Source organism: Cylas formicarius, unplaced genomic scaffold (assembly GCF_029955315.1).
Source record: "Cylas formicarius isolate icCylForm1 unplaced genomic scaffold, icCylForm1.1 PGA_scaffold_8__14_contigs__length_24414737, whole genome shotgun sequence".
Lineage (NCBI taxonomy): Eukaryota > Metazoa > Arthropoda > Insecta > Coleoptera > Brentidae > Cylas > Cylas formicarius.
The window spans coordinates 24,312,706-24,334,776 of NW_026844361.1; the positions used below are offsets into that span (position 1 = coordinate 24,312,706).

The 22,071-nt window shown below is 43.2% G+C and overlaps 4 protein-coding genes across 9 annotated transcripts; 2 read left to right on the forward strand and 2 right to left on the reverse strand.

Annotated features, from left to right (window-relative positions):
* Positions 1-201: 201 nt before the first annotated feature.
* On the forward strand, positions 202-4,573 carry LOC132705986 (probable ATP-dependent RNA helicase kurz). 2 transcript variants are annotated; one of them, XM_060677009.1, is made up of 9 exons: positions 202-417; positions 475-651; positions 702-1,820; positions 1,881-2,076; positions 2,457-2,716; positions 2,771-3,194; positions 3,249-3,913; positions 3,970-4,417; positions 4,468-4,573. In XM_060677009.1, the coding sequence occupies exons 1-9, from the start codon at positions 334-336 to the stop codon at positions 4,545-4,547; spliced, it is 3,453 nt and encodes a 1,150-aa protein (XP_060532992.1). In that variant the 5' UTR covers positions 202-333; the 3' UTR covers positions 4,548-4,573. The 2 variants fall into 2 exon arrangements, with proteins under 2 accessions (XP_060532992.1, XP_060532993.1); XM_060677010.1 differs by having other exon boundaries at positions 2,487-2,716.
* A 913-nt stretch (positions 4,574-5,486) lies between these two features.
* On the reverse strand, positions 5,487-6,500 carry LOC132706382 (protein dj-1beta). Its single transcript, XM_060677692.1, has 4 exons — positions 6,294-6,500; positions 6,124-6,241; positions 5,839-6,070; positions 5,487-5,787 (listed from the first exon to the last, which is right to left on the reverse strand). The coding sequence occupies exons 1-4, from the start codon at positions 6,353-6,355 to the stop codon at positions 5,540-5,542; spliced, it is 660 nt and encodes a 219-aa protein (XP_060533675.1). The 5' UTR covers positions 6,356-6,500; the 3' UTR covers positions 5,487-5,539.
* Positions 6,501-6,831: 331 nt separating this feature from the next.
* LOC132706381 (lysophospholipid acyltransferase 5) lies at positions 6,832-10,525 on the forward strand. The gene is made up of 5 exons (XM_060677691.1): positions 6,832-7,113; positions 7,169-7,399; positions 7,457-7,731; positions 8,053-8,592; positions 9,679-10,525. The coding sequence occupies exons 1-5, from the start codon at positions 7,020-7,022 to the stop codon at positions 9,952-9,954; spliced, it is 1,416 nt and encodes a 471-aa protein (XP_060533674.1). The 5' UTR covers positions 6,832-7,019; the 3' UTR covers positions 9,955-10,525.
* A 2,331-nt stretch (positions 10,526-12,856) lies between these two features.
* Positions 12,857-21,966, reverse strand: LOC132705987 (ubiquitin carboxyl-terminal hydrolase 2-like). Of its 5 annotated transcripts, XM_060677013.1 has the most exons (9): positions 21,806-21,966; positions 21,248-21,473; positions 20,888-21,186; positions 19,918-19,985; positions 19,675-19,869; positions 19,365-19,604; positions 17,233-17,692; positions 15,211-15,626; positions 12,857-13,347 (listed from the first exon to the last, which is right to left on the reverse strand). In XM_060677013.1, the coding sequence occupies exons 2-9, from the start codon at positions 21,427-21,429 to the stop codon at positions 13,024-13,026; spliced, it is 2,184 nt and encodes a 727-aa protein (XP_060532996.1). In that variant the 5' UTR covers positions 21,430-21,473; positions 21,806-21,966; the 3' UTR covers positions 12,857-13,023. The 5 variants fall into 5 exon arrangements, with proteins under 5 accessions (XP_060532996.1, XP_060532995.1, XP_060532997.1 ...); XM_060677012.1 differs by having other exon boundaries at positions 19,675-19,985; positions 21,248-21,485; positions 21,806-21,955; XM_060677014.1 differs by lacking the exon at positions 19,675-19,869 and having other exon boundaries at positions 12,858-13,347.
* Positions 21,967-22,071: the final 105 nt, after the last annotated feature.

A 22,071-nucleotide genomic window follows, 5' to 3' on the forward strand; every position in this document is an offset into this window, starting at 1 on the left:
TTCAAATTAATAATCAACATTGGTGCAATTCGACCATTTATCGGTTGATAGCTTCGGTTGGTGCTGGAAGCTAATCCGATTATTCATTTAATGTACTACTCTCTCCGTAACGATTCAATTTTTTTTATGGAAAACACGATGTAAAAGAATCTGTACTTTATTTTTTTTATTTAATTGCCTAGCTTAAACACAGCACCACTAACTGTGTGATCTGTGACTAGCATTTGAACTACTCTCATCAGTACGCTCAGCATTTTTATAACCTGTGGAGTTAACCTCACAAATGCCACATTTTGTAAACATAAACCCAAAGCCCTTTAATTTAGCTCCAATATGGTAAAAATGGAGAAGAAAAAATTTAATTGGAAGGCTCGCCGAATAGTCAATACTGTCATAGATGAATCGTCGATGAAAAATGTACGCTTGTTCACGAGGGCTCAACAAAAACAAAATTTTCATCTCCCTTACTTGCAGATACACATCGATTTAGACGTCCGGGGCCACTATGATCAAAGTAATCAACTTGTTTTACCTTCTGCCAAACGTAAAACGAAAATCAAAGACGACAAACCCAAATCGACTAGGATATTGTCTAGCAAGCACCGTAAACGGCTAGAGAAAATAGTTGATAAGAAAAAAAAGAAAGAGAATGTAAGTATGGCAAGTAGAACTAGCGCCTCGCTCAGTTTCCACGTTTTCAGCGCGCCAGCTTGCTTGAATCGCTTCAAAAAGTGCAGGCGAGCTCCGAGGAACTCTCTCAGTTGACTTCGATTGTTTCGGTGCAGACCAAAGGCCTGAAACGTCAGTTTAGAGAGGAACGGGAGCCGGGAAAATTCGTCGCTCGCGAAATCGTGCCAGAGGTGAAGAAGTTAAACAGCTTGTCCGGCGCTTATCGGAAAAAATTATTACGCAATTTCGGTGAGACTGAGCCCAAGAAATTACGGTTAAACGACCCGAACGTACTTGGCTTTGAAAGTGACAGTGACAGTGCGAGTGAAGCTGACGCTTCTGAAGTGCAAGATGAAGACTGCGGTAACGAAACTAAAGAAATTAAAGCGGAGGTTATGGGGGACGTGAAAGAAGAGGTTGTAGTGATCGAAAAAAGGGCAGAGGTTATTGAAATAAAAGACTCGGAGTCGAGAAAAGTTGAACGGAAGCCGGCGGTGTACGTGGATGTGATACGGAGCGCTGAAGTGCAGGCTGCCCGGTTCAAATTACCCATTTTGGCAGAGGAGCAGCAGATAATGGAGGTGATTAATGAAAATCAGATCGTAATAATAGCAGGTGAGACTGGCAGCGGTAAGACGACGCAAGTGCCACAATTTTTATATGAAGCTGGTTACGCCATCAACAAGCAGATTGGAGTCACCGAACCTCGCAGGGTGGCGGCCATTTCTATGTCAAAACGTGTAGCTGAAGAGATGAACCTGAGCACGCGGGAGGTGTCGTATTTGATTCGGTTCGAGGGCAATGCCACAGAAGACACAAAAATCAAATTCATGACAGACGGCGTTTTGCTGAAGGAAATGCAGTCAGATTTTTTGCTTAAGAAGTACTCAGTGATTATTTTAGATGAGGCCCATGAACGGTCAGTTTACACTGATATATTGATCGGGTTCTTATCAAGAGTAGTACCTTTGCGCCACAAGAAAGGTGATCCATTAAAACTTATCATTATGTCTGCCACTTTGAAGTTAGAAGATTTCACGGCGAACGCGAGGCTGTTTAAGGTGGCGCCACCGGTGGTAGTTGTGGAAACTAGACAGTTTCCAGTTACAATACACTTTAACAAGCGCACCAACGACGACTATGTTAAAGAGGTACGGTGTGAAAGACGCGTGGTTCGAGGTTAGACTGAGTGTTTTTTTTTTTTTGTATAGGCATTCGGAAAGGCGGTGAAAATACACACAAAGCTCCCGGAGGGTGGAGTTTTGATTTTCGTCACAGGTCAGCGCGAGGTGAACAGTTTAGTGAAGAAGTTGAGGAGGGCGTTCCCGCTGAAGCATAAAGCTGGGTGTTTGCGCGTGGGTGACGGCGATAAGGATTCACACGAACAGGATGTCAATTTTGATGAAGGTATTGTTTGAAACTGTTACCGCTTTTTCTTTTTTCCTTTGCAAATTTTCAATTTACTTTTTTTTTTCGTCGTTTCCTCTTTTTTTTTTTGTTTGACTTAAAAATCGTCAAACATTTGTTTGGATATTGAAATTGTCAGATACCTGCTTTTTTTACTTCCCCGTCTCTTCATTGTGTAAGGTTCCGTCCTCTAATGATGTTAATCAAAGAATCCCTATTTTTATGTTATTTTAAATGTCCTTTTAAATGGAGCCTGTTTGTGTACACAATAAACATCGCACAACCATTGAGCGATAATAAAATATTTACTTATCCCCGCGGAACCAAAATGATGTTTCCGCCAAATTTGTTGTGATTCGCAATCGTTTCTGTCGCTTCAGCGCGGCCTTTATTCTGCGGTCTTGGTGCAGACGACCAACCGTCGCGTCGTAAGAAACGCAAAAAGGTGAAAATCGTGCCCGACATCGACCTCGACGACTACGACGTCCCTAACGATGCCGAGCCTGATTCCGACGCGGATGACGTCGACTTCTCCGACGAGGAGGAGCCGGAGGAGCAACGAGCAGCGGTGTTCCGTAACGCGCAGCCGTTGTGGACGCTGCCGCTCTTCTCGATGCTACCGCCCCATAAACAGGCCAAGGTAAGCGTTTAAAAAAAAGACGTTGAACAATGAGCACGCCCGGTGCGTTTTCAGGTATTCGAAGTTCCGCCCGCTGGTTGCCGTTTGTGCGTTGTCAGCACCAACGTGGCCGAGACGTCGCTGACGATCCCAAACGTCAAATACGTGATAGACTGCGGCAAGACGAAGCTCAAGTTGTACGACAAGGTGACCGGCCTGACCGCCCACGCTATCCATTGGACGAGCAAAGCATCGGCCGACCAGAGGGCGGGGCGTGCGGGCCGGACCGCCCCCGGTCACTGCTATCGTCTCTATTCCAGCGCCGTCTACAACGACGCGTTCCCAGACTACGCGACGCCCGAGATCCAGCTCAAGCCCGTCGACGATCTTTATCTGTTGATGCGGCGCATGCGCATCGAAAAAATCGTCAATTTTCCGTTTCTAACCGCGCCAGATCTGATGCAGCTGCGTGGTGCCGAACGCCGTCTCGAGATCTTAGGTTAGCCCCTCGGTCACTCCATTTGACGGTTTAGAATTTAGTCTTGTCGCGTAGGCGCCCTGAGCGGTGGACAGCTGACACCCCTGGGCGAGGCCATTTCCCGATTTCCGGTGTTGCCCCGTTTTGGCAAGATGCTCGCTCTCAGCCACCAGCACAACCTCAGCCCATACACCGTGTGTTTGGTGGCCGCGCTCTCCGTCCCAGAAGTGCTCCTCGAGGTACCCCTGACACCCAAGGAAGATGCGAAGGAGACGCGTCAGCGTTGGGCGGCGACAAGGGCCAAGTGGGCGGGCCACGGTCACTCTCTCCTCCTCGGCGACAACATGGTACTCTTAAAGGCCGTAGGCGCGGCCGAACACGCCCACTCCCGAGGGCGGCTTCGCGAGTTCTGCGACGAGCACGGCCTGCGGCACAAGGCGGTCGCGGAAATCAGAAAACTCCGTTTACAACTGACGTCCGAGATAAATCGGAACGTGCCGGGGGCGGAAGCGGTGGTCGATCCGCGGCTGGAGCCGCCCACTGAACTTCAAGCCAAGCTACTGCGGCAGATCTTGCTGTCCGGCATGGGGGATCAGGTGGCGCGGAAGGTGGCACTCGAGGAGGTCGCCGACCGCGAGGACAAAGCGAGGTTCAAGTACGCTTACAAAGCGAACGACATGGAGGAGCCGGTTTTCCTCCACCAGGGTTCGGTGCTTCGGAAAGCGTTGCCGGAGTTTGTGGTGAGTCACGGGAGAGGCAAGAGCGGGAAAGCACCCATCACCTCTGTTCGCTCTAGGTCTATCAGGAAATCTACGAGACGAACCGGATCTACATGAGGGGCGTGACCGCAGTCGAGCCGGAATGGTTGCCCACCTACGTGCCGCACCTATGCAACCTGACGGATCCGTTGCCGGACCCGCCTCCTTTTTACGACTCCCGGACCGGTCGGGTGCGTTGCACCGTGACCGGGACGTTCGGGAAACAGGCGTGGCCGCTGCCCCATATCGAAGTCGCGCATCCCGAGACGGTCGACGCGTTCAAATGGTTCGGCAATTTTTTGCTCGACGGCAAGGTGTTTGGAGCATTGGCCAAGTACAAGGACGCATTGCTGAGCCAACCTGGAGTCATGGTGAAAACGTGGGCGAGACTGCAGCCCCGTACCGAAGCCCTACTTAAAGCGCTCGTCGCGGAACGGTGCTGCAGCAGAGACCGTCTAATCGAAGTGTGGCGGACGAACCCGAAATGTGAGTAGATTAAACGCGGGTTTTGAGTGTCGCAACGCGTCCATTTGCAGACTTACTTCCGGAGTACTTGAAATGGCTGCCCGAGTCCGCGCACTCCCAGGTGGTCCTGCTGTGGCCCCCGTCGGAATAGGGATTCGCCGGGGAATAAATATGTTGATCTTTGCCGGGGTTTTTATTTGTTCGATCCTTCCAAAAACTCGCTGTTCAGGTAAAAAGTTGCGCCTCGAGCACGTGTTTTTGATCTCTCAAACCAGAAGAGGTAAAAATTCACGACGGTGTAAACTGGCTTTGTGTCAATTGCCGAGTAGTTCATCGCTAGATGCAGACATCGATATTATTTTTTCTTGGGCTTTCAATTTTGAGGAAATACTAATAATATGTAATGAAAAATAATAATTCGAGTTTTATCTATTTTTCAGTCATTCGAACATAAACAGGTAAAAATTCACAACAGTGTAAACTGGCTTGGTGTTTTATTGATCGTTCCAGTGGGAGAATTCATCACAAGAGAGAGAAATTGGTAGTTTTTTTAGGCCTCCGATTTTTGGCAAAATAATTCGAGTTTCGTCGATTAAAGCAAAAACTTAATTATGCCCTTAAAAATTAATCTTACCGGGTATCTTAGCATTCTTTGATCCTTTCAACGGAAACAGATAAAAATTCACGACAGTGTAAACTGGCTCCGTGTTTTATTGGCACTCAAGCCAGATAATTCATGTCAAGTGCAAAAGAATGGTATTCCTTCTTGGCCCTTCAATTTTGACGAAATTAAAGCAAAAACTCACATTTGCAAGTAAACGTTTTGTCGGGTGCCTTCCAGCATTTTTTGGTTCTTCAATCCGAAAGAAGTAATAATACAAAACAGTATAAACTTGTTTTGTGTGTTGTTGCTTTTTGGACTGGATAATTCATCACAAGCGAGAGAAATCGCTATAGTTAGTTCTCTTAGGCCTTCAATTTTGACGACATAATTTGAGCTTCGTCCATTAAAGCAAAAACTCTAGTTTGCACGTAAAAATTAGGTTCTAGCACCTTCTGGTCCTTCGAAACATGAAAAAAACGACGCGTTACTAATTCAATCGAAATTTAATATACAATATGAGTAATCCACTTTCGGGGGGCCTAGTATGAAACCAGCATAGCTTTGGCGATTTCAGAAGCCTTTTCTTTGCCCACCGTGTTCTCCACCACCGTCAGCGCGAATTTAAAAGCTGTACCCGGACCGCGACTCGTGATCAACTTGCCGTCGACGACAACGTCCTCTTCCTTGTATTCGTATAGTCCGTCTTCTTCCATTTGACCTTTCATGGCTGGATATGAGGTGAGACTTTTGCCTCGCGCAACTCCATGAGCCTTCAACGCAGTTGGGGCTAAAACGATCCTTTCAATGGTGGAAAATAGGCGCGTATACGTGTCCCTACCTGCGCAAATGGCCGCGATATACCCGCCTGACTTTTCTTGATCTCTAAGCAAGTCGCCGACGATTTTTGAATCAGCCATCGCTTTGGAACCACCCAATCCGCCGGGTAAAACGATAACATCGAAAGGTCCTTTGGAAGAGGCGGCCGAAACCGCAACGTCGGGTTTGATGACGACTTCGCGACTGCATTTGACTGCAGAAACATCCGGTAACCCCGCGACCGTTACGTCAAGCTAAAATCGGAAGTTCTTGTAACTCGTAATTTCGAAAGGGACGTTACGCTTACGCCTCCCCTGCGCAGAACGTCTACGGCTATGACGAATTCCATTTCTTCGGCACCAGGTGCGAGGAAAACGAGGGCTTTCTTCGACATACCTGCACGCTGCTGAATTAATAGGAAGTGCCTGCGATTAGAATGTATGAATGATATCGTCAATAAATATCGAAAAACGGTACTTTGATACAAGACTGCCTTGTCCTAACACCCGGGTAGCAACTAATAAAGTGTTTAATAACATAAACTAAGGTATAACCTAACTTTTTTGGAAAGTTAATGAATGTCAACCGGCTGAGACCTCTGATGGCAGCAACTACCAGATTATTGTATTTGGTTTAAGCTTTTTAAGGTAAAAATTTGTGGTTTAATTAAGGGTTGAAATAGCATTTATGCAAAAAAACTGTACTTTAATTTACATCTATGGCACATTTCGGTTGTGGGCGAATGATAACTGATCTATTGGTCTTGCCCAATTGCATGCAAACTGGGCTTTATATTTTTGGTATCAACGATGGCTGGGTTGACAAGGCGTTAGACCTGCCAACTTAACTTCCCGCAGGTTGTGGATTCCCACCGTGAGCATTGGGCATTGAGAACATTGTAATCGGTTAAAAAATGTTTCCTCGGCTGACGCTGGACAACGGGTGGATATGCAAATTAGTCGACTAACCCAAGTAAATGAATGTAAAAACACACATCTATAATGTCATTGTTCTATGGGCCGCGCGGCGATGTCAATGGCCACAAGTGGAATTTGATATCAAATAACAGGCGATGATTACGACGTTATTATAAGTCTTGCTTCTCCAGTCGCTGCACAACGAGTGAGTGATGCAAACGCGCGTCGCACAGCAATTTATAGCAGCTGAGATCGCACACAGAATCGGTTAGGATAATTTAACATTATGACTGAAGAGGTTGCGGGCGTTTTGGCACAAATCAGCGGCTTCGTGGGTGTTCCGGAAGCCGGCTTTAGACTATTACTAGGAATTCTCTCAGGTCAGTAGGGATCGGTTGGAATTTCTTTTTAAATGAGGATCCCAATTTTCCTTAGGATATCCATTAGCACTGATATACCGCAAGTACCTGTACAACAAGCCCGCGGAAGTTCAGAGCCTCTATTTCGCCGTGACGGGAGTGTGCGTGGGCTACTGGAACTTCGGGGCCGACATATTTCACTGTGCGCTTTCCATTTTGATTTCTTACTGTACCATTACCTTCCTGAATGGCAGCGCTTTAAGTGTGGTCATAATTTTTGTGTTCAACTTCGTGTACTTAATGATGGGTATGTGTTTAAGCAACAACAAAAAATAACTAGGGCCCCCATTTACCATTTTTCAAGGTTATTATTACGCAAGCACGGAACAGTATGATATTAACTGGACAATGCCCTACTGTATTCTGTGTCTAAGACTGATCGGGGTAGCGTTCGACGTCTACGACGGACAGCAGCAGGCAGAAAATCTATCGTCAGACGGCAAGTACCACGCACTCAAAACCGTGCCTAGCCTTGTGGAACTGTTTGGCCACTGCATGTTCCCGACCGCCTTCCTCGTGGGGCCTCAGTTTCCCATGAGGCGTTATCTGGATTTCGTGGGCGGCAAATATTGCCCAAAGGTATCCTCAATAAACTACTTCATATAGTTACTAGACAATATTGAGGTTATAAGAGTTTTATCTAGGATTGAATGATCTACAGGGCATACTCTAAATTTTCCACGATTCTTCTAAAAAGTACAGGGTATATAATTTTATTTTCCAAACTATTTTTAAGCAGTATCGCGGAAAAAGTGTCCTAGCCAAAGTGAAAACTGAGTAATTCAGGAATTGTCAGAGACCGTGTTAGTGATTATAAAATTTAGTCTATGTAGAGGAGTCAATCTACCTAGTAACTATATGGTCTATTTCCCCTGTCAAAACGGTCCGTCTACATTTCAGGATGCCAATGGTAAACTTTCGCCAACAGACTCCGTGTCGGCTTCCCTGAGGAAATTTATATATGGGGTGGCGTACTTGGCGATATTCCAGAGCCTCTCGTTTTTCGTTTCCGACGACTACATACTGTCCGAGGAGTACGCGAACTTGGGGTTTATTAAAAAAATGATTCTCTTGGGAGTCTGGGGCCGGTTCACCTTGTACAAGTACATATCGTGTTGGCTACTTACAGAAGGCGCCTGCATACTTTTCGGCGTCGCGTACAATGGCGAGAAGAACGGCGTGACTCACTGGGACGGTGTCGAGAACGTGAAACTGTCGGTATTCGAGAACACTACCGAGTTCAACCACTACATCATGTCGTTCAATACGAACACCAACCAATGGATCGCCCGCTACATATACAAGAGGCTGAAGTTTTTCGGCAACAAGAATGTGTCTCAATTCGCTGCGCTACTGTTTTTAGCCGCTTGGCACGGCGTCCACAGCGGCTACTACCTGACCTTCCTCTTTGAGCTTGTGGTCATGTACATGGAACGCGAGGTAAGGTCGGATCTGTGTTTTGATATTGACTTTTGAGCGCAAGTTATGAGAAAGAGTATTTCCTGTGCGGAAAATACGCTTAGACTATTTAGGCCCTTGTTTTCGATTAAACCGAATGTCATCTTGAACCACGTTTAATTTGGTTGCTACTTTTTTTTATGATTTATAACGTTTATAACGGTAGAATAGAAAACTGGTAAACTACCGACTTCGAATCATTTTTAATTAAAGTAATGATCCAAAAAAACTACTTTAACAGGTTGTGATTACAGATTGGCAAATTAATAAACAACTCAAGTAACAATAATTGACCAACCTCTTATTTTGCTTGTATTTGCTGGTCCATTTGTTTTACGGTTTCCTTCCTGTTTTTTGTCCATTTGCTGTGTTTTAAAAGTGTTACTGTATTGCTGGACTAAATTTCTCTGAGCCAATTTTATTCGCTATTCATTGTCTTCAAATAAGCCTTGTGTATTTGGTGTTCCTCGTATATCATACAACCTTCTTTCGCTGCTACTGAATGAGTTAGATTTACCTCCCCTACATCTAGATATAATTAATAAACAAAATACAAACCAAAAAGATTGATAATGAACACAGCTACAAAGGGTTGCGAGAGATAATACAAGGTATACAAAATTTATAAAAATAATCAAATGGAGTTTGACCGCAAAAATCATTTTCGTAAACTAATTTTAAAGTTTTTCCTTGTTTAACACTGGTTTCAGTTACCCAAATATTGTTGATCATAATTGCATGATGTTCGCATAACTACTATTAGGATTAATTTGAGATTTACTGAAACGGCTAAATTTAAAAATCTGCAAATAGGTACAGATCAATTAGAATAAACCCTAAGCTGAAAATAACTCAAATTTTGTAGACCTGTGCAACTTGCATCGAAAATGATGTTATTTCTCTGTTTTTCTAGCTGTCATTTCGACACTTCCAATATTTTTGTCACAAAAAATTTCCGGCAAGCGCGACGCTCTCGACGTACCACATACTTGTGATGACGTCAAGCGTGGTTGGTTACGCCCAGCGTCAATTTTTCGCGATATTTTAATGTTATGCTTCTGTTCTCAGGTGAAGTCGATAGTGAAATCAAATGAGCGGTTGTCCCGATTCTTCCGCGACCCGAACGTCAAACTCGTCAGGAACCTCGTCCTGCGCCTGTACACATTCGTATTCATGGGCTGGTCGCTGTTGCCATTCGCCCTGCTGACGTGGCAACGTTACTGGATCGCGTTCGCCAACTGCAATTACGCGGGTTTCCTACTGTTCTGGCTGTGGCCAATCGTGTACGCGCCCCTACTGCGGTTCGTCTTCGCCAAAGACCCGCCTCTCGCGGATGGTAAATAAAAAAAAAACATATTTTGTTATACATTGGAAAATTGACGGTTCGTTTTCGAGTCGCAGGTTTGGGTTTTTGCCATCATTAGGGTCTCGCGTTTTTTTTTTCTCCGGTAGTTCGTTTGTACCGGGGAAATTTCGCTCGGAAACGTTCTGTGATACGCAACCCGCTGTGATAACATGATTTTTTAAAAGCACAAACACACAGGAGAATTTTATTTACGCCAAAATAGAAATAATTTAGTGGCAAAGACTGAACCGAAGGTTGGTGGCGAAACGTCAATTTTTGCTCGACAGGAAGGGAGGGGGCGTGGTGTTAGTCGACCGGCCGCCATCGAAATGTCCCAATCTCCCTATTATTATATATGTCTGGGTGTGTGTCTGTTTTATTTTATCAAGAGTTTATCGCTAAATGTGATCGCGCGGTGTTGCCGCGCATTTTTTACGTGTCTAACGAATTATATAGTTATAGATAACCTATATTAGGCGGAGGTTTACTTATTTTTGCCCTGCACGTGAATTCTACATGTGGAACTTAAAACGAAATGTAACTGTTTTTTGAATAAATCCTTTAATACCGCGTTTCCTTTTATTGTTAAACTTTGTTGTGTCGTCGAAACTTTCAATTGGAGTTCAAAGTGAGAGTCTAGCTTAAATTGGAACGTGAAACCTTGGCTCCAAAGCGAAAATTGGCCTCCAACGAATGAACCTAATTGAGGCCTTTATTTCTGAAGCTGGCGCCCAATATTATATACAAATTGTGGCTCCAGGAGAAACAACCCAAATTGGTGTCCAAAGTTCAACAAGATTAATTTCCAAGAGAACCTGGCGTCTAAAGCAAATGTGTATTTTGGTGCCCATGCGTTCTTAAATTGTAGTCCCATAATAGACAACCTTAAATTGGTGTCCAAAAGTTTAACAAGTATTACTTTCGAAAAATCGTAGTTGGCCGGGGCGACTTCGTAGCGCGTAGTAGCTTTGTATTTCAAAAAGCTGATTCGCGGTTTCTTGTCCTAGAGGGACGCATTATTTTTCTATCGTGCTACTGTGGACCACTATGGAACTTTCGTAAAATCGACGTAATTTTATTGCTATACACCCTGCATAAAGCATCTTTCATGTATCGCCGAACTTCAAGTCACGACAAACTTTGATAAACATAAAAACTTGTACAAGTAACGATTTCCAATGGTATTTTTTTTAAATATCTCGCTCACCCTGTATGATGGAAACTCTTCACACAATTTACGATACTGTTAAGAAATTTAACAATTTTGAATAAGTTCCAGAAATAGAAGTTTTTCCAATAGAGCAAACGATTTTAGAGAAACTATTTTTTTCTGAAATTATGTAGCAAGTCGTAATAGTCAACAACGCGACAGGACTGAGTGCGCGAAAAAGCCATTTTCATATGAATTTTTTCAAATATCTGGAGCAGCGTGTATGGAAGACGAAAATCGTAAATAAAAAAAAAGTATCTATGGGTGCGGCCCATAACACTGAACCGAACGAAAAAGAACAATTTTCAGGTTGCTTTAGATTTTTGTCGATAACTACAACACCCTGTATATAATCGAAAAAATGCCTGAAATACAAGTTATAGTCCCGGATCTTCCATAGTTCTTGATTCAAGAATTTTGCCGATCGGGTTATCAATTTTTGAGAAAATATTTTTTTCGGGACGCCAAAATCACGTACAAAATTTTTTTAAAAATACTTGGTGATATTAGATCGCGGCCAGTTTGCCCAGTTTAGGTGTGGGTACCGACTCTTATACTTCCTCTAAATTTGAAGTCGATAGCTGCGAATCTTAAATACAATAGTTTTAGTTGTCCATACGAGATATACGATCATGCAAAAGAAACTGACAATTGAAAAACAGTCTTCTAGTTATTATCAATTACCATTATTATGCGACACAAATTTTGCGAATACGAAAATTATGAAGAATAAATATTTCTAGAATTTGATCTCTTGGTTCTTTTTTTTTTCATCGCTTAAACGGTTTTCGAGAATTGATATTGCCCTTGCAAACACGATTTTTAATTTTTTAAAAATACTTCCCGATCCCCAGCCCCCCCAATTTCAATAGGTTTCGTTAGGGAGGTAAACTCTATACATACACAAAATTTTAATTCGATAGCTTCAAATTTCGGACACGTATTGTGTTTCATAGCGAAAAAACAGTCGAAAATGACAGCCATTTTCACCTACTTTGTGTAGCCCGTGGACTCAAAAAGGATCATAATTTGAACCGTCCAGCTTAAAACGTTCGGAAGTTATCGTGGAAAAACTCTAGGAACAGAGAACGGACAAACAAAAAAAAAATATTTTTTTCCAACGTTAATCCTTTCTGTACCAATGGGGACCCCTTAGGACCTACCGTTACCGAAATATTAAATTTTTATACGCACGTAGATAAAATTCGATTTCACCGACCGACAAAAAATGAAACACCGCACGCGTTTTGCAAACAATCTTTATTGAGTTAGTGCTTGTTTTAACCGATTCTCTGATGATGCAAAGCATAACGAAACGAAAATGCCTCTCAAGTTCCGCGAGGGATTTTCTTCGTTCGTGTACGCGGGCGTGTGTGTCTGTGTGTTTAGAAAGAAAAACCGTGCCGATATACCTGGACCCTCCCCCCGGCCCGCCTACATATTCGACGGTCCGCGTGCGGGTCGATGAGGGGGTGGGGGGCGTGGTTCGCCGTCACAAACATCACGTATATAAATATATATATATATATATATATATATATATATATATATATATATATATATATATATATATATATATATATATATATATATATATATATATATATATATATATATATATATATATATATATATATATATATATATATATATATATATATATATATATATATATATATATATATGTATATATATATATATATATTTATATATAATATGCACACAGACCGACAGGTAACCACGCCCCCTTCACAGCAAACAATCAAAAGACAAAAGAAAGGACTAGACGTGGGTTGAGGCGATCGGGCGTCCCGATCTAAGTACGGGGAATTTTTCGCGGCGTAGGGCGACGCTGCCGCTAGAGGCGGCTGCGGGGCGCGCCGCCTCCTTCCCGCTCGTAGAAGAGCACGTAGGCCTCGGGCGAGACGACGAACCGCGTGGAGGCGGCCGTCACCCGGGAATCGTTGTACTCGTGCCACCGTTGGTCGTAAGGGTGGCGGCAGTAGGCGGTGTAGTGACCTGAGCACGAGGTGCCCGAGTGGTTCGACACCGCGTAGAGGGTGTAGCGCGGCGGCGGGGCGTGGTGAGGTTCGGCCGCGTACGACGAGAGGTCGAGGCCTTCTAGCGGGAACTCGACGAGGGTGTTCAGTTTGCCACGAAAACGTTCCATCGGAGAAAAACGCTGCAACCGAGGAACCGATAGTCTATATGGCGTTCGGCGCGCAATAGCCTTGAATGTGTGAGAAGTGTTAACACGTAAGGGTCACAAAATCGTTTTCCATTCCACCTTTTAGTCACCATGCGCATCAACATTTTTTAATCTGCCCCTGTACAGTGGGTTTGGTTTTTGATGGTTTTACGACGAATGTCGCTTATTAATAGCTTCCGTGTTGCGATTTTCGTGACCCAAGGCTATGAAATGAAAGACGGCACCAACAGAATTGTCGTAACACACTTGAATACAGGGTGATTTGTGACATTTCGCATTTTTCAAGACCTTTTGTAGAACTATTTTTCTTTAGTCAAACTTGAAACAGTTTCAGTTAAACTCTGAAGAAACAACCGGATGATTGGCGAAACGTTAGCAAGTTCGACCCAACAACCACCGACCAGAAGCAATGTAAATAGTATTACAGTAGCTTGTCGAAATTTCTTAAAAAAAAAACCATTTGTAAACTTATATACGGTTTCTTACGAAGGATCTAGTGGGGTAATCGCTTTTCTTCTGAAACCGCCAAATTTAGATATATCTTTATTACATTAATTAAATAATTTATTAAAAAAAATTTGTGTAAAAAATGAAACCAGTGCTGCAAAACACTTGAAATGTTGGCAACGGCATATTGAGCAAAAAAATGTTTATAAGCTGTCCCAAGATGGCCGAGAAGACGGGGATGACGAACCTCGCTCTGGATGCCCCGACACGTCAATAACTGATGAGAGAATTGGCTGAAGAAATCGGCATCTCCATTGACTCGTGCCATGTATTTTTTTCCGAAGTTTTACGCATGAAACGTGTAGCAGCAGTAAAATTTGTTCCAAAACTGCTTAATTTTGAACAAAAGGACCGTAGAAGGAGCATCGCCCAAGAACTGCCAATGATGATCCTGATATGCTCAAAAAGGTCATAATTGGTGACGAATCATGGGTATATAGTTATGAGGTCGTAACCAAAGCTCAATCGTCCCAACGGAAGAACCCAGAATCGCCAAGACCGAAAAAAGCACGTCAAAACCGATCAAATGTCAAGGTTTTGCTTACTGCTTTTTTTTTAGTTATCGTGGCTTAGTAGATCAAGAGTTTTTACTACAAGGTCGTACCGTGAATTACCTTCAAGTTATCCGTCGTTTGCAAGAATCAATACGCAGAAAACGACCTGAATTTTGGAAACCAATATATGGATTTTGCATCACGATAATGCATCTGCTCACTCATCGTTGCTTGCGTATAACTTTTTGGCCAAGAACAAAATCACTATCATCAAATGAAAGGCAGGAGATTTTTACCGATTCAGAAGATAAGGAACTCAAGGCTATACCAGAAAGGGCTTACCAAAAGTGCTTCGAGGATTGGAAAAAACGTTCGCACAAGTATATCTGGGGGGATTACTTTGACGGGCGCAACATTAATTTTGATGAATAGATAAATACTTTTTGATAAAACACTTTTATCGTATTTACTGTGTAATGTGGAAGCCCGAGTATTGCAGAAGGCATTGAGTCTACCGAAGGAACTAATAACTTAAAGCACGTTTTCAGTGTGCCTTTAAATTAACAAAACTAAAACCACTTTCCGTGACTCTTTAAAGGCACTGCGTCCCGAAAGATACCAAACGAATTTATTTTTTTAAGCAATATTAGTATAAACCATACAACGTAAACATGAGACTCATGTGACTTAATATTTTCCTCGCCAGAGGCCTCATTGAAATGTAATAATCAGGAGAGTATGAGTTATGTATAAAGAATTACAGTTTCTAAATAATTTTTGTTACGCGGAGTCTTTGAACTGTTTCTGCTATGAACTTAAAAGAAAAAAGTCTCACCTTGAGGTGTATCACCAGGGTCTGGGGGAATTTTTGTATGGCAAACGATTTCGTGCACTTGCGGCGCTCCTTGCAGCGCGCGCACGTAGGCTTCTCGTCGCCGTCGAGGGTCTCCTCCTCGGCGAAGGTGTCGAGGCAGTGCGAGAGGCGGATGGTGTTGCCCGCGGGCCGCGACGACGGAAGCGGTAACGACAGGTCCCAGAACGGGTCGAAGGTAACGCTGCAGTGGCCGCAATGCGTGCACTTGAGCGTCGACTTCAGCTGGCCGACGAACACGTCGACGATGAACGAGTTGTCAACGCGCAGGTACCGTTTCCACGCTTCGGCTGCCTTCTCCGCGTCTGGCAGCGAGTCGTCGATGTCCTTCTGCGGCGGCCTGGGTTTCGTAGTCACCTTGTTGACGTCCTCGTGCAGTCCTGGTTGCGAGGACAGGATCGCGATAGATTATAACAAATCGATATAAAACTCCATTCAAATTCATTTCGTCCGCGCCTTGTACGAGGGCAGCGCCAAATTTTTTTATTATTTTTCAATATAATCCCCTTAACTTCAATACACTTATTACATCTCTTTATTAATAACTCGATCTCCCTTTAAAAAAATATTCTTTTGGTTTGTCTGCAAAATGAGCTAAAACAGCCTCTTTAAACTTAACTTCGTCGTTAAACCGCCGCCCACGTAAGTCCTTTTTCAAATATCCAAACAAATAATAGTCGCTGGGAGCCATATCTAGACTACAGGAAGGATGATCTATCTGTTGGAACACACACTCTAAAATGGCAGCGTGTGCAACACCAGCAGTATGGAAAGGTGTGTATGGCCAAAGTTCTGCTTCGTATTCTATATGAGATGATTCAAGAACTAGTTCGACCAGTGGATGTCATAACGGAAGATATTGTTGCGATTGTGGAAGTTTAAAGGTCAAGGAAATCTAAAAAATTACTAAGCTTTCTGATACAAGTGGGCGTCGAATCCTGCATGATCATTTAGGTAAGCATAAGGTTAGGGCAAGATGGGTTTCTAAACACCATTCGGATATTGAAAAACAACGCCGTGTCGAGTGTGCTCGGCCTTTTTTGGAACTCTGTGGGTCGGAACCGAAGCCCGTGATAGAAACTATTGTAACGGGAGATGAAACTATGGTTCTCTATTAGGACCTTCTATCGAAAAAAGAATCAATGAAGTGGCGTCGTAAGGGTGAGGCACCTCCAAGAAAATTCAAAGTCTGCCAGTCAACAAAAAAGGTGATGGCCACGATCTTTTGGGATTGTGAAGGAATTCTTTTGATAGATTTTAAACAAACTAATACCACTGTCAATGGTAAATATTACGCAACATTATTACATAAATTGCGAGGAAAATCGACCAGAGGCGTGCGTCTTTTGCACGATAATGCACCTGTCCATACTGCTGGTGTTGCACAAGCTGCCATTTTAGAGTGTGGGTTCCAACAGATAGATCATCCTCCCTATAGTCCAGATATGGCCCCCAGCGACTATTATTTGTTTTAGCTCATTTTGCTGACAAACCAAAAGAATATTTTTTTAAAGGGATTGAGTTTTTAATAAAGAGATGTAATAAGTGTATTGAAGTTAAGGGGGATTATATTGAAAAATAATAAAAATTGTTACCCTACTTTGTTTCTTTCATATTCAGGCCAGGAAATTTTGGCGCTGCCTTAGTATGTAGACGTAAAAGAAGTCTACTGGACGTAAGTCTTAGAGAAATTAACGTTACGATAGTTAAACAATACTCTTAAACTGACCGAAAAGGTCCAGAAACAACAAGATACAATGAAACTTTTATTTATTGTTCCAAAAACCAAATCTGTAACACCATTCGTTAGATAATTGAAAAATACGTTCAGAGATTACTTTAAAAAATATTCCGTTCCCTTTAAATTAATCATGTTAAAAACACTTAAAGTCGTTTAAGACTGATAAATTTTAGGGCATCCTGTATAAGATGGAAAGTTTTTTTTTTTATAATTGAATATTAAAGCACACGCTTATTTTGACTCACCTTCTAGCAGGTATCTGAGAAACTCCTGCGCGTCCTGCTGGGCGTATCCCATGAACCTGGGCGCGAACCGCTGTATCTGTGACTTGAGGGCCGCGGTATTGATGGCCGGCAGACCGCCACCGGACCACAGCCCCCGAATAACCTCGGCGAACGCCTGGATCAGGGCCCCTTTCATCGACGACGTGGTCCTGTTGACGTCGTGCAGGTAGTCTTCGTGACGCACGTATTCGAGCAGGGGCCTCGTGTTGCTCAGGCATTGGATCACCGAATTCATGAAGCACGTGTTGCCAATGTTTTTCAACCCCACGAGACCGAGGGTGGCGATAGAGGCGGCAGCGCCGCGCGGGTCAGGTGACACGCCCCCGTCCTCGTCGGTCGCGCCCCTTGTGAAACGCAGCGGCAAACCGGGGGAGGGGGCGGCCCGGCCTCCGCCCCTCGCGCCCGACGACGCTGTCAAGTCCTGAAACGACGCGGAAAGGTCTCTAAAACTAAATCGTCGATGATTGAAAAGGTACCAAGTCGCGTTGGGAGCCACTGTCTCAACAAAAATCATATAGGTGGCGCCCAAAATAAATCAAACCACGCCCCCCACCGACAAAAGTTGGAGGAGGCGCGGCGAATGGGTCAATCGCACACGACGTACCCTACTACAGTAAATACGAACGCGCCACGCCCCCGACCAAAGCGTCGCGACGAGTCCGTAGGCGAACAGCGCACCCCAGATGGCGAGGAGCAGCAGGCCGTAGTCGAAGTAGTAGTAGTAGTAGGGATTACGAGTCGAGGGTGCCATATTTTAACCCCACGGGCGGAAAAATTCGTATATTCACCAAAATTTTGCCGATGACCATGGCCGAACCCTCGGACGCTCCGACGATGGTAACGACGAACGGAGCAAAAAAAAAATGGTCGCCGATATTTTTTGAGCGCACCGAAACGCACGGGAATAAAAATCTGGCGGGCGTCGGGCGTCGCAACGACGACGCGTGGGCCAAAAATAAATATAACTTCGAAATGTTGCGTTATAAAAATATACGACGGTGTCGATGTACCGGACGACCCACCAAACTCGACGAAGATGCTTGGCAACGTCATTAGTGACGCGGCGATTTCCATATAGGGATAACAATAAACTCCGCCTCCGAAGTCGCCTTTCCTAATAGCTCCGCTTATAAACATTTTTCTGATGCGAACAAATCCACATAAACATACATAATTTGGTACGGGATGGCAACATTCTACAAAAAAAAAAATGTAATAACGTTGATAAAACTAAAATAATTTAAAATTTATTTTCAGTAATTGACTTTTTTTTTAGATGAAAAATTCGCAAATTTTTAAGCTTTTTTCTAACTCTTCACAAATAAAAACATACATATTCAGAATAAAATTTTACGTTTTCACGACAAAAATTTCATTTTTGGCCTTTCCCGAAAAATTTACTTATTAGTTATCATGTTTATTAGCAGATTTTTTGATTATGACATTATTTTTATCAAACAAAATTCCTGGCATTGTAAAAATTTTGCGCTAAAAGCAATGAATAATTCTTAAATAAAATTATAGACCAATAGCTGAATCTCAATAAAAAAATGAGTGTAAATAATTTAAAAAAGTCTAATATAAAATGTGACCCTTGCAATAGTAGGTGGGATTATTAGGCACATTATCTCGCTCACCAAAATGTTCCCGAGGGATCTCTTTCGGATCATGCCAATCAAGTGTGACGCATGGGAAGCGCGCCAGATCTCTTTCTTTTTACAAATTTTTGTTCGACGGCCCGCCGTCCATCTTGACCGCTACGGCCGTCACTTTGACGGTCGTCAGAGAGACAGAACGAGAGCAATGAATACTACGTAAATCAAATCAATCGATCAACAAAATAAATCAAACGGAAGTAAGTAACAAGGAAATATATACTTCTGCAAAATTTTGGGAGTGCTTTCGTTTTTTATATACAGGGAATCACAAGTAAAAAATTAAATTAAAATTCTAAAAACAGTAGAAACGAGGCGCGTTCAAAGTCAAACGGGTCACAGTGTATAGTTAATATTTTTTTACAAATAATTTAATAATTTGCCACGGCTCACCCATAAGTATTGTGTCAAATCTATAAAAACTATAACCACACTCACCCTAGTCGATTTGGCGGCGGCGCCGGTCTCGGCCTCCGCCTCCCCGTCATTGTTGCTGGAAGGTATGTAGGATGCGCACTGGTTCACCCTGGCGGCGCTCCGACGTCCCGGCTCCGCCCCATCAACCGCTTTGTCGTCGCCGTTGACTGCATCCGCCGTCTTCGGCTGCAAACAGCGTCTCGTAACGTCGGCGTCGGCGTCTTCGATCCGTGAGGCGTCAAGGGCGCCGTTAACGACCGCCTTCGATAGGCGACGACAAAAAAAAGGGTTAGGAGGCGGCGCAAAAGCTTGTTATGTTCTCGGGGCTCACCTCTTTGCCGCCTTTCAGGTCGCCACCTCCGTCAGGCGGTCTTTTGCTCGGCGGCGGCGCCGCGAGCTGGGCGCGCATATCGTCGAATTTTCGGCGAAGGTCGGCAACTGACGTGCGACGCTGGTTTTCGTCGTCGTCGGCGTCGGCGTCGCCGCCGCCGTCGCGGTTAGTATTAGAAGAGCAAGCCGATACACACTGCTGGTTGTTAGAATTATCGCCGTTTACCGATTGTTCGCCATTTACCTGTTTTTTTCTCGACGCCGGCGCCGACGCCGCCGACGGGGACATCGACTTTTCCAAAGGCGGCAGACCTAACGCAAAAGAAAAAACGGTGAAAATGTTCGAAGGTTTCACCCCATTTATTCGATTTTGTCAGTTAATATACAGGGTGGAGCAATAACGTGGCAAATATTACATCAACCTTATAGCCACTTTCAAAAAAACACATTTTGGTATGATCTCTTATACATGAATGGTTGATTTTTTGAAATCTTCAGAACTTTATGAATTTTAACCTAATATTCTGTTCTTAGTTAATGGACCTATTTCAGATTAAATTGAGATTAGAGAATTAACATTTAAACTAAATTGAACTTTAATGATGATATTTAATTTTGAATTTAAGATCAACAGTTTTTTTCTCTAATGTATTAGTACAAAATATTACATATAAAAGCATACTTAGTGTAACTAATCGTAGAGACACCATAGCTACTAAATCCTGATTAAATGCATATGCCCCACATGGAATTCTAAATTCTTAATATAATCCCATATCTTCGAAGGATTCTTCTAACATATCCAAACTGGATTAAGGCTTAAATCCAGAATGTTTATTCCTGAATTTAATTAATCACATAATTAGTAGTGATTCACTTCGGAGTTAAAATTTTTTGTTACATTGAACAACTAAATATACACAGGTCTATTTTTTGTACCCTATAATTTTTAATAAATTGGTGAATATATCACCGGTATTAACATTTCACTCAATAACAATCATATAGCCATTAGAAAACACAGGGGCGGAAATACCGGTAAATAAGTTTTGAAATGACGCGGTTGATATTGACTTCCTGTGTTATCAACATAGACAAAGCCTCTATACATTCAGCAACTGTATGATAAGAGTTTTAACACAACATAACAACATTCCTAAGCACTGGGGACACAAAATGAATTGCCCTGTTTGAAACGCCAGTAAACCACTCACCGATATCGTTGATGGACTTCGACCTCGATATATTTTCATATTTGTTTCGGTAGATGGCGGGCACATAATTAGCTGGTGAATATTTGTTTCTCAACTCCGCCACAGAGTCTATTACACTGGACGTCGACAATCTGTCGCTGCGCCCCAATGAGGAGTCCCTTCTGGGATAATCTAGCACCGAATTCTCTCTGATCGAACTAATGCCGCTGTCACGTGACATTGAATCTCTCCTCAAACTGCCCTCCCTCGATTCTTCTCTAAAGCGGGTCGTCACCCCATCTTCCGTTATGGAAGCACTTCTAAAAAACCATTTTTACTTCTAAACACAGCAAGTTTGATACTTCACAAAACTAATATTACCTTGAGAACACCCGTTTACCATTAGAGTCGATAAAAGTCCTGGACGTGTACCTCTCACTATAAATCTTAGGCATGTACACACTCGGGTCGGTATAAATCCTGGGTGTGTACAACGGGGCGCTGGACCTGTAGGAACCTGACAGGCCCGACGCTGAACTTCTATGGGGACTTAACACAGGCATATCGGCTCTTTCTTCAATTCCGTTTCATATTTTTAAAATGGGTGCTGCAAGCGAAGCTACTTAAAAAAAAACGTGGCCGAAATGCTCTCATCTACACGGTAAAAATAGCCGAATTGCGGCTATTTACCGAAATATGTCGCACACACAGATGAGAAATAAAAGTAATGGTTTATTTTTAGACGAAGTGATCGCGCCCGCCATGGAAATTGCTCGAAACTATGCGTATTCGCTCGGTATTTGGCCTTACGTTAATCGTTAATATGTTTTGCGTATTTTAAGCGAGGCGCAAAAATAGGTAATGGTCATTTTTTAAGGCATAGTTGCGACCGCAACGACGCAGTTTACCGGCCGATTAATAAACTCAATTCCTACTCACCCTTATTTAATTGTCGCGTAGTTTGCGACCGATCGAAACTGGCAATAAAAAATTGGTTGCAAAATTAAAGAAAAGTGTCTTAACAAATTTAGGAAACAGCCATCTTAGAGTCTGACGTCATCGCGAAGATTGGTCATCCTCGAGCCAGCCCCTTTGACCTTGGCAGTAAATTCCCCGAATTAATTTGGGTCAATCCCGGGTTAATCCATGTTATGTTGGACCCGACTTTTTTTCTCTCCCTATTCGATATGTATTTAGGGCGCGTG

What these genes read in the sequence shown, in the direction of transcription:
- LOC132706382 (XM_060677692.1), bottom strand. Translation starts at nt 6,355, where the DNA reads ATGTTATTAAACACTTTATTAGTTGCTACCCGGGTGTTAGGACAAGGC. An exon ending in CAAGGCAGTCTTGTATCAAA is followed by an intron (nt 6,242 to 6,293) that starts GTACCGTTTTTC and finishes TTCTAATCGCAG; the next exon opens with GCACTTCCTATTAATTCAGC. An exon ending in ACGTTCTGCGCAGGGGAGGC is followed by an intron (nt 6,071 to 6,123) that starts GTAAGCGTAACG and finishes TTCCGATTTTAG; the next exon opens with CTTGACGTAACGGTCGCGGG.
- LOC132706381 (XM_060677691.1), top strand. Translation starts at nt 7,020, where the DNA reads ATGACTGAAGAGGTTGCGGGCGTTTTGGCACAAATCAGCGGCTTCGTG. An exon ending in GCGGCAAATATTGCCCAAAG is followed by an intron (nt 7,732 to 8,052) that starts GTATCCTCAATA and finishes TCTACATTTCAG; the next exon opens with GATGCCAATGGTAAACTTTC. An exon ending in TCATGTACATGGAACGCGAG is followed by an intron (nt 8,593 to 9,678) that starts GTAAGGTCGGAT and finishes TTCTGTTCTCAG; the next exon opens with GTGAAGTCGATAGTGAAATC.
- LOC132705987 (XM_060677012.1), bottom strand. Translation starts at nt 21,429, where the DNA reads ATGCCTGTGTTAAGTCCCCATAGAAGTTCAGCGTCGGGCCTGTCAGGT. An exon ending in ACCTGAAAGGCGGCAAAGAG is followed by an intron (nt 19,605 to 19,674) that starts GTGAGCCCCGAG and finishes CGCCTATCGAAG; the next exon opens with GCGGTCGTTAACGGCGCCCT. An exon ending in CCCTGGTGATACACCTCAAG is followed by an intron (nt 13,348 to 15,210) that starts GTGAGACTTTTT and finishes CCTCGGTTGCAG; the next exon opens with CGTTTTTCTCCGATGGAACG.
- LOC132705986 (XM_060677009.1), top strand. Translation starts at nt 334, where the DNA reads ATGGTAAAAATGGAGAAGAAAAAATTTAATTGGAAGGCTCGCCGAATA. An exon ending in ATGAATCGTCGATGAAAAAT is followed by an intron (nt 418 to 474) that starts GTACGCTTGTTC and finishes CCTTACTTGCAG; the next exon opens with ATACACATCGATTTAGACGT. An exon ending in AAGCGTTGCCGGAGTTTGTG is followed by an intron (nt 3,914 to 3,969) that starts GTGAGTCACGGG and finishes TGTTCGCTCTAG; the next exon opens with GTCTATCAGGAAATCTACGA.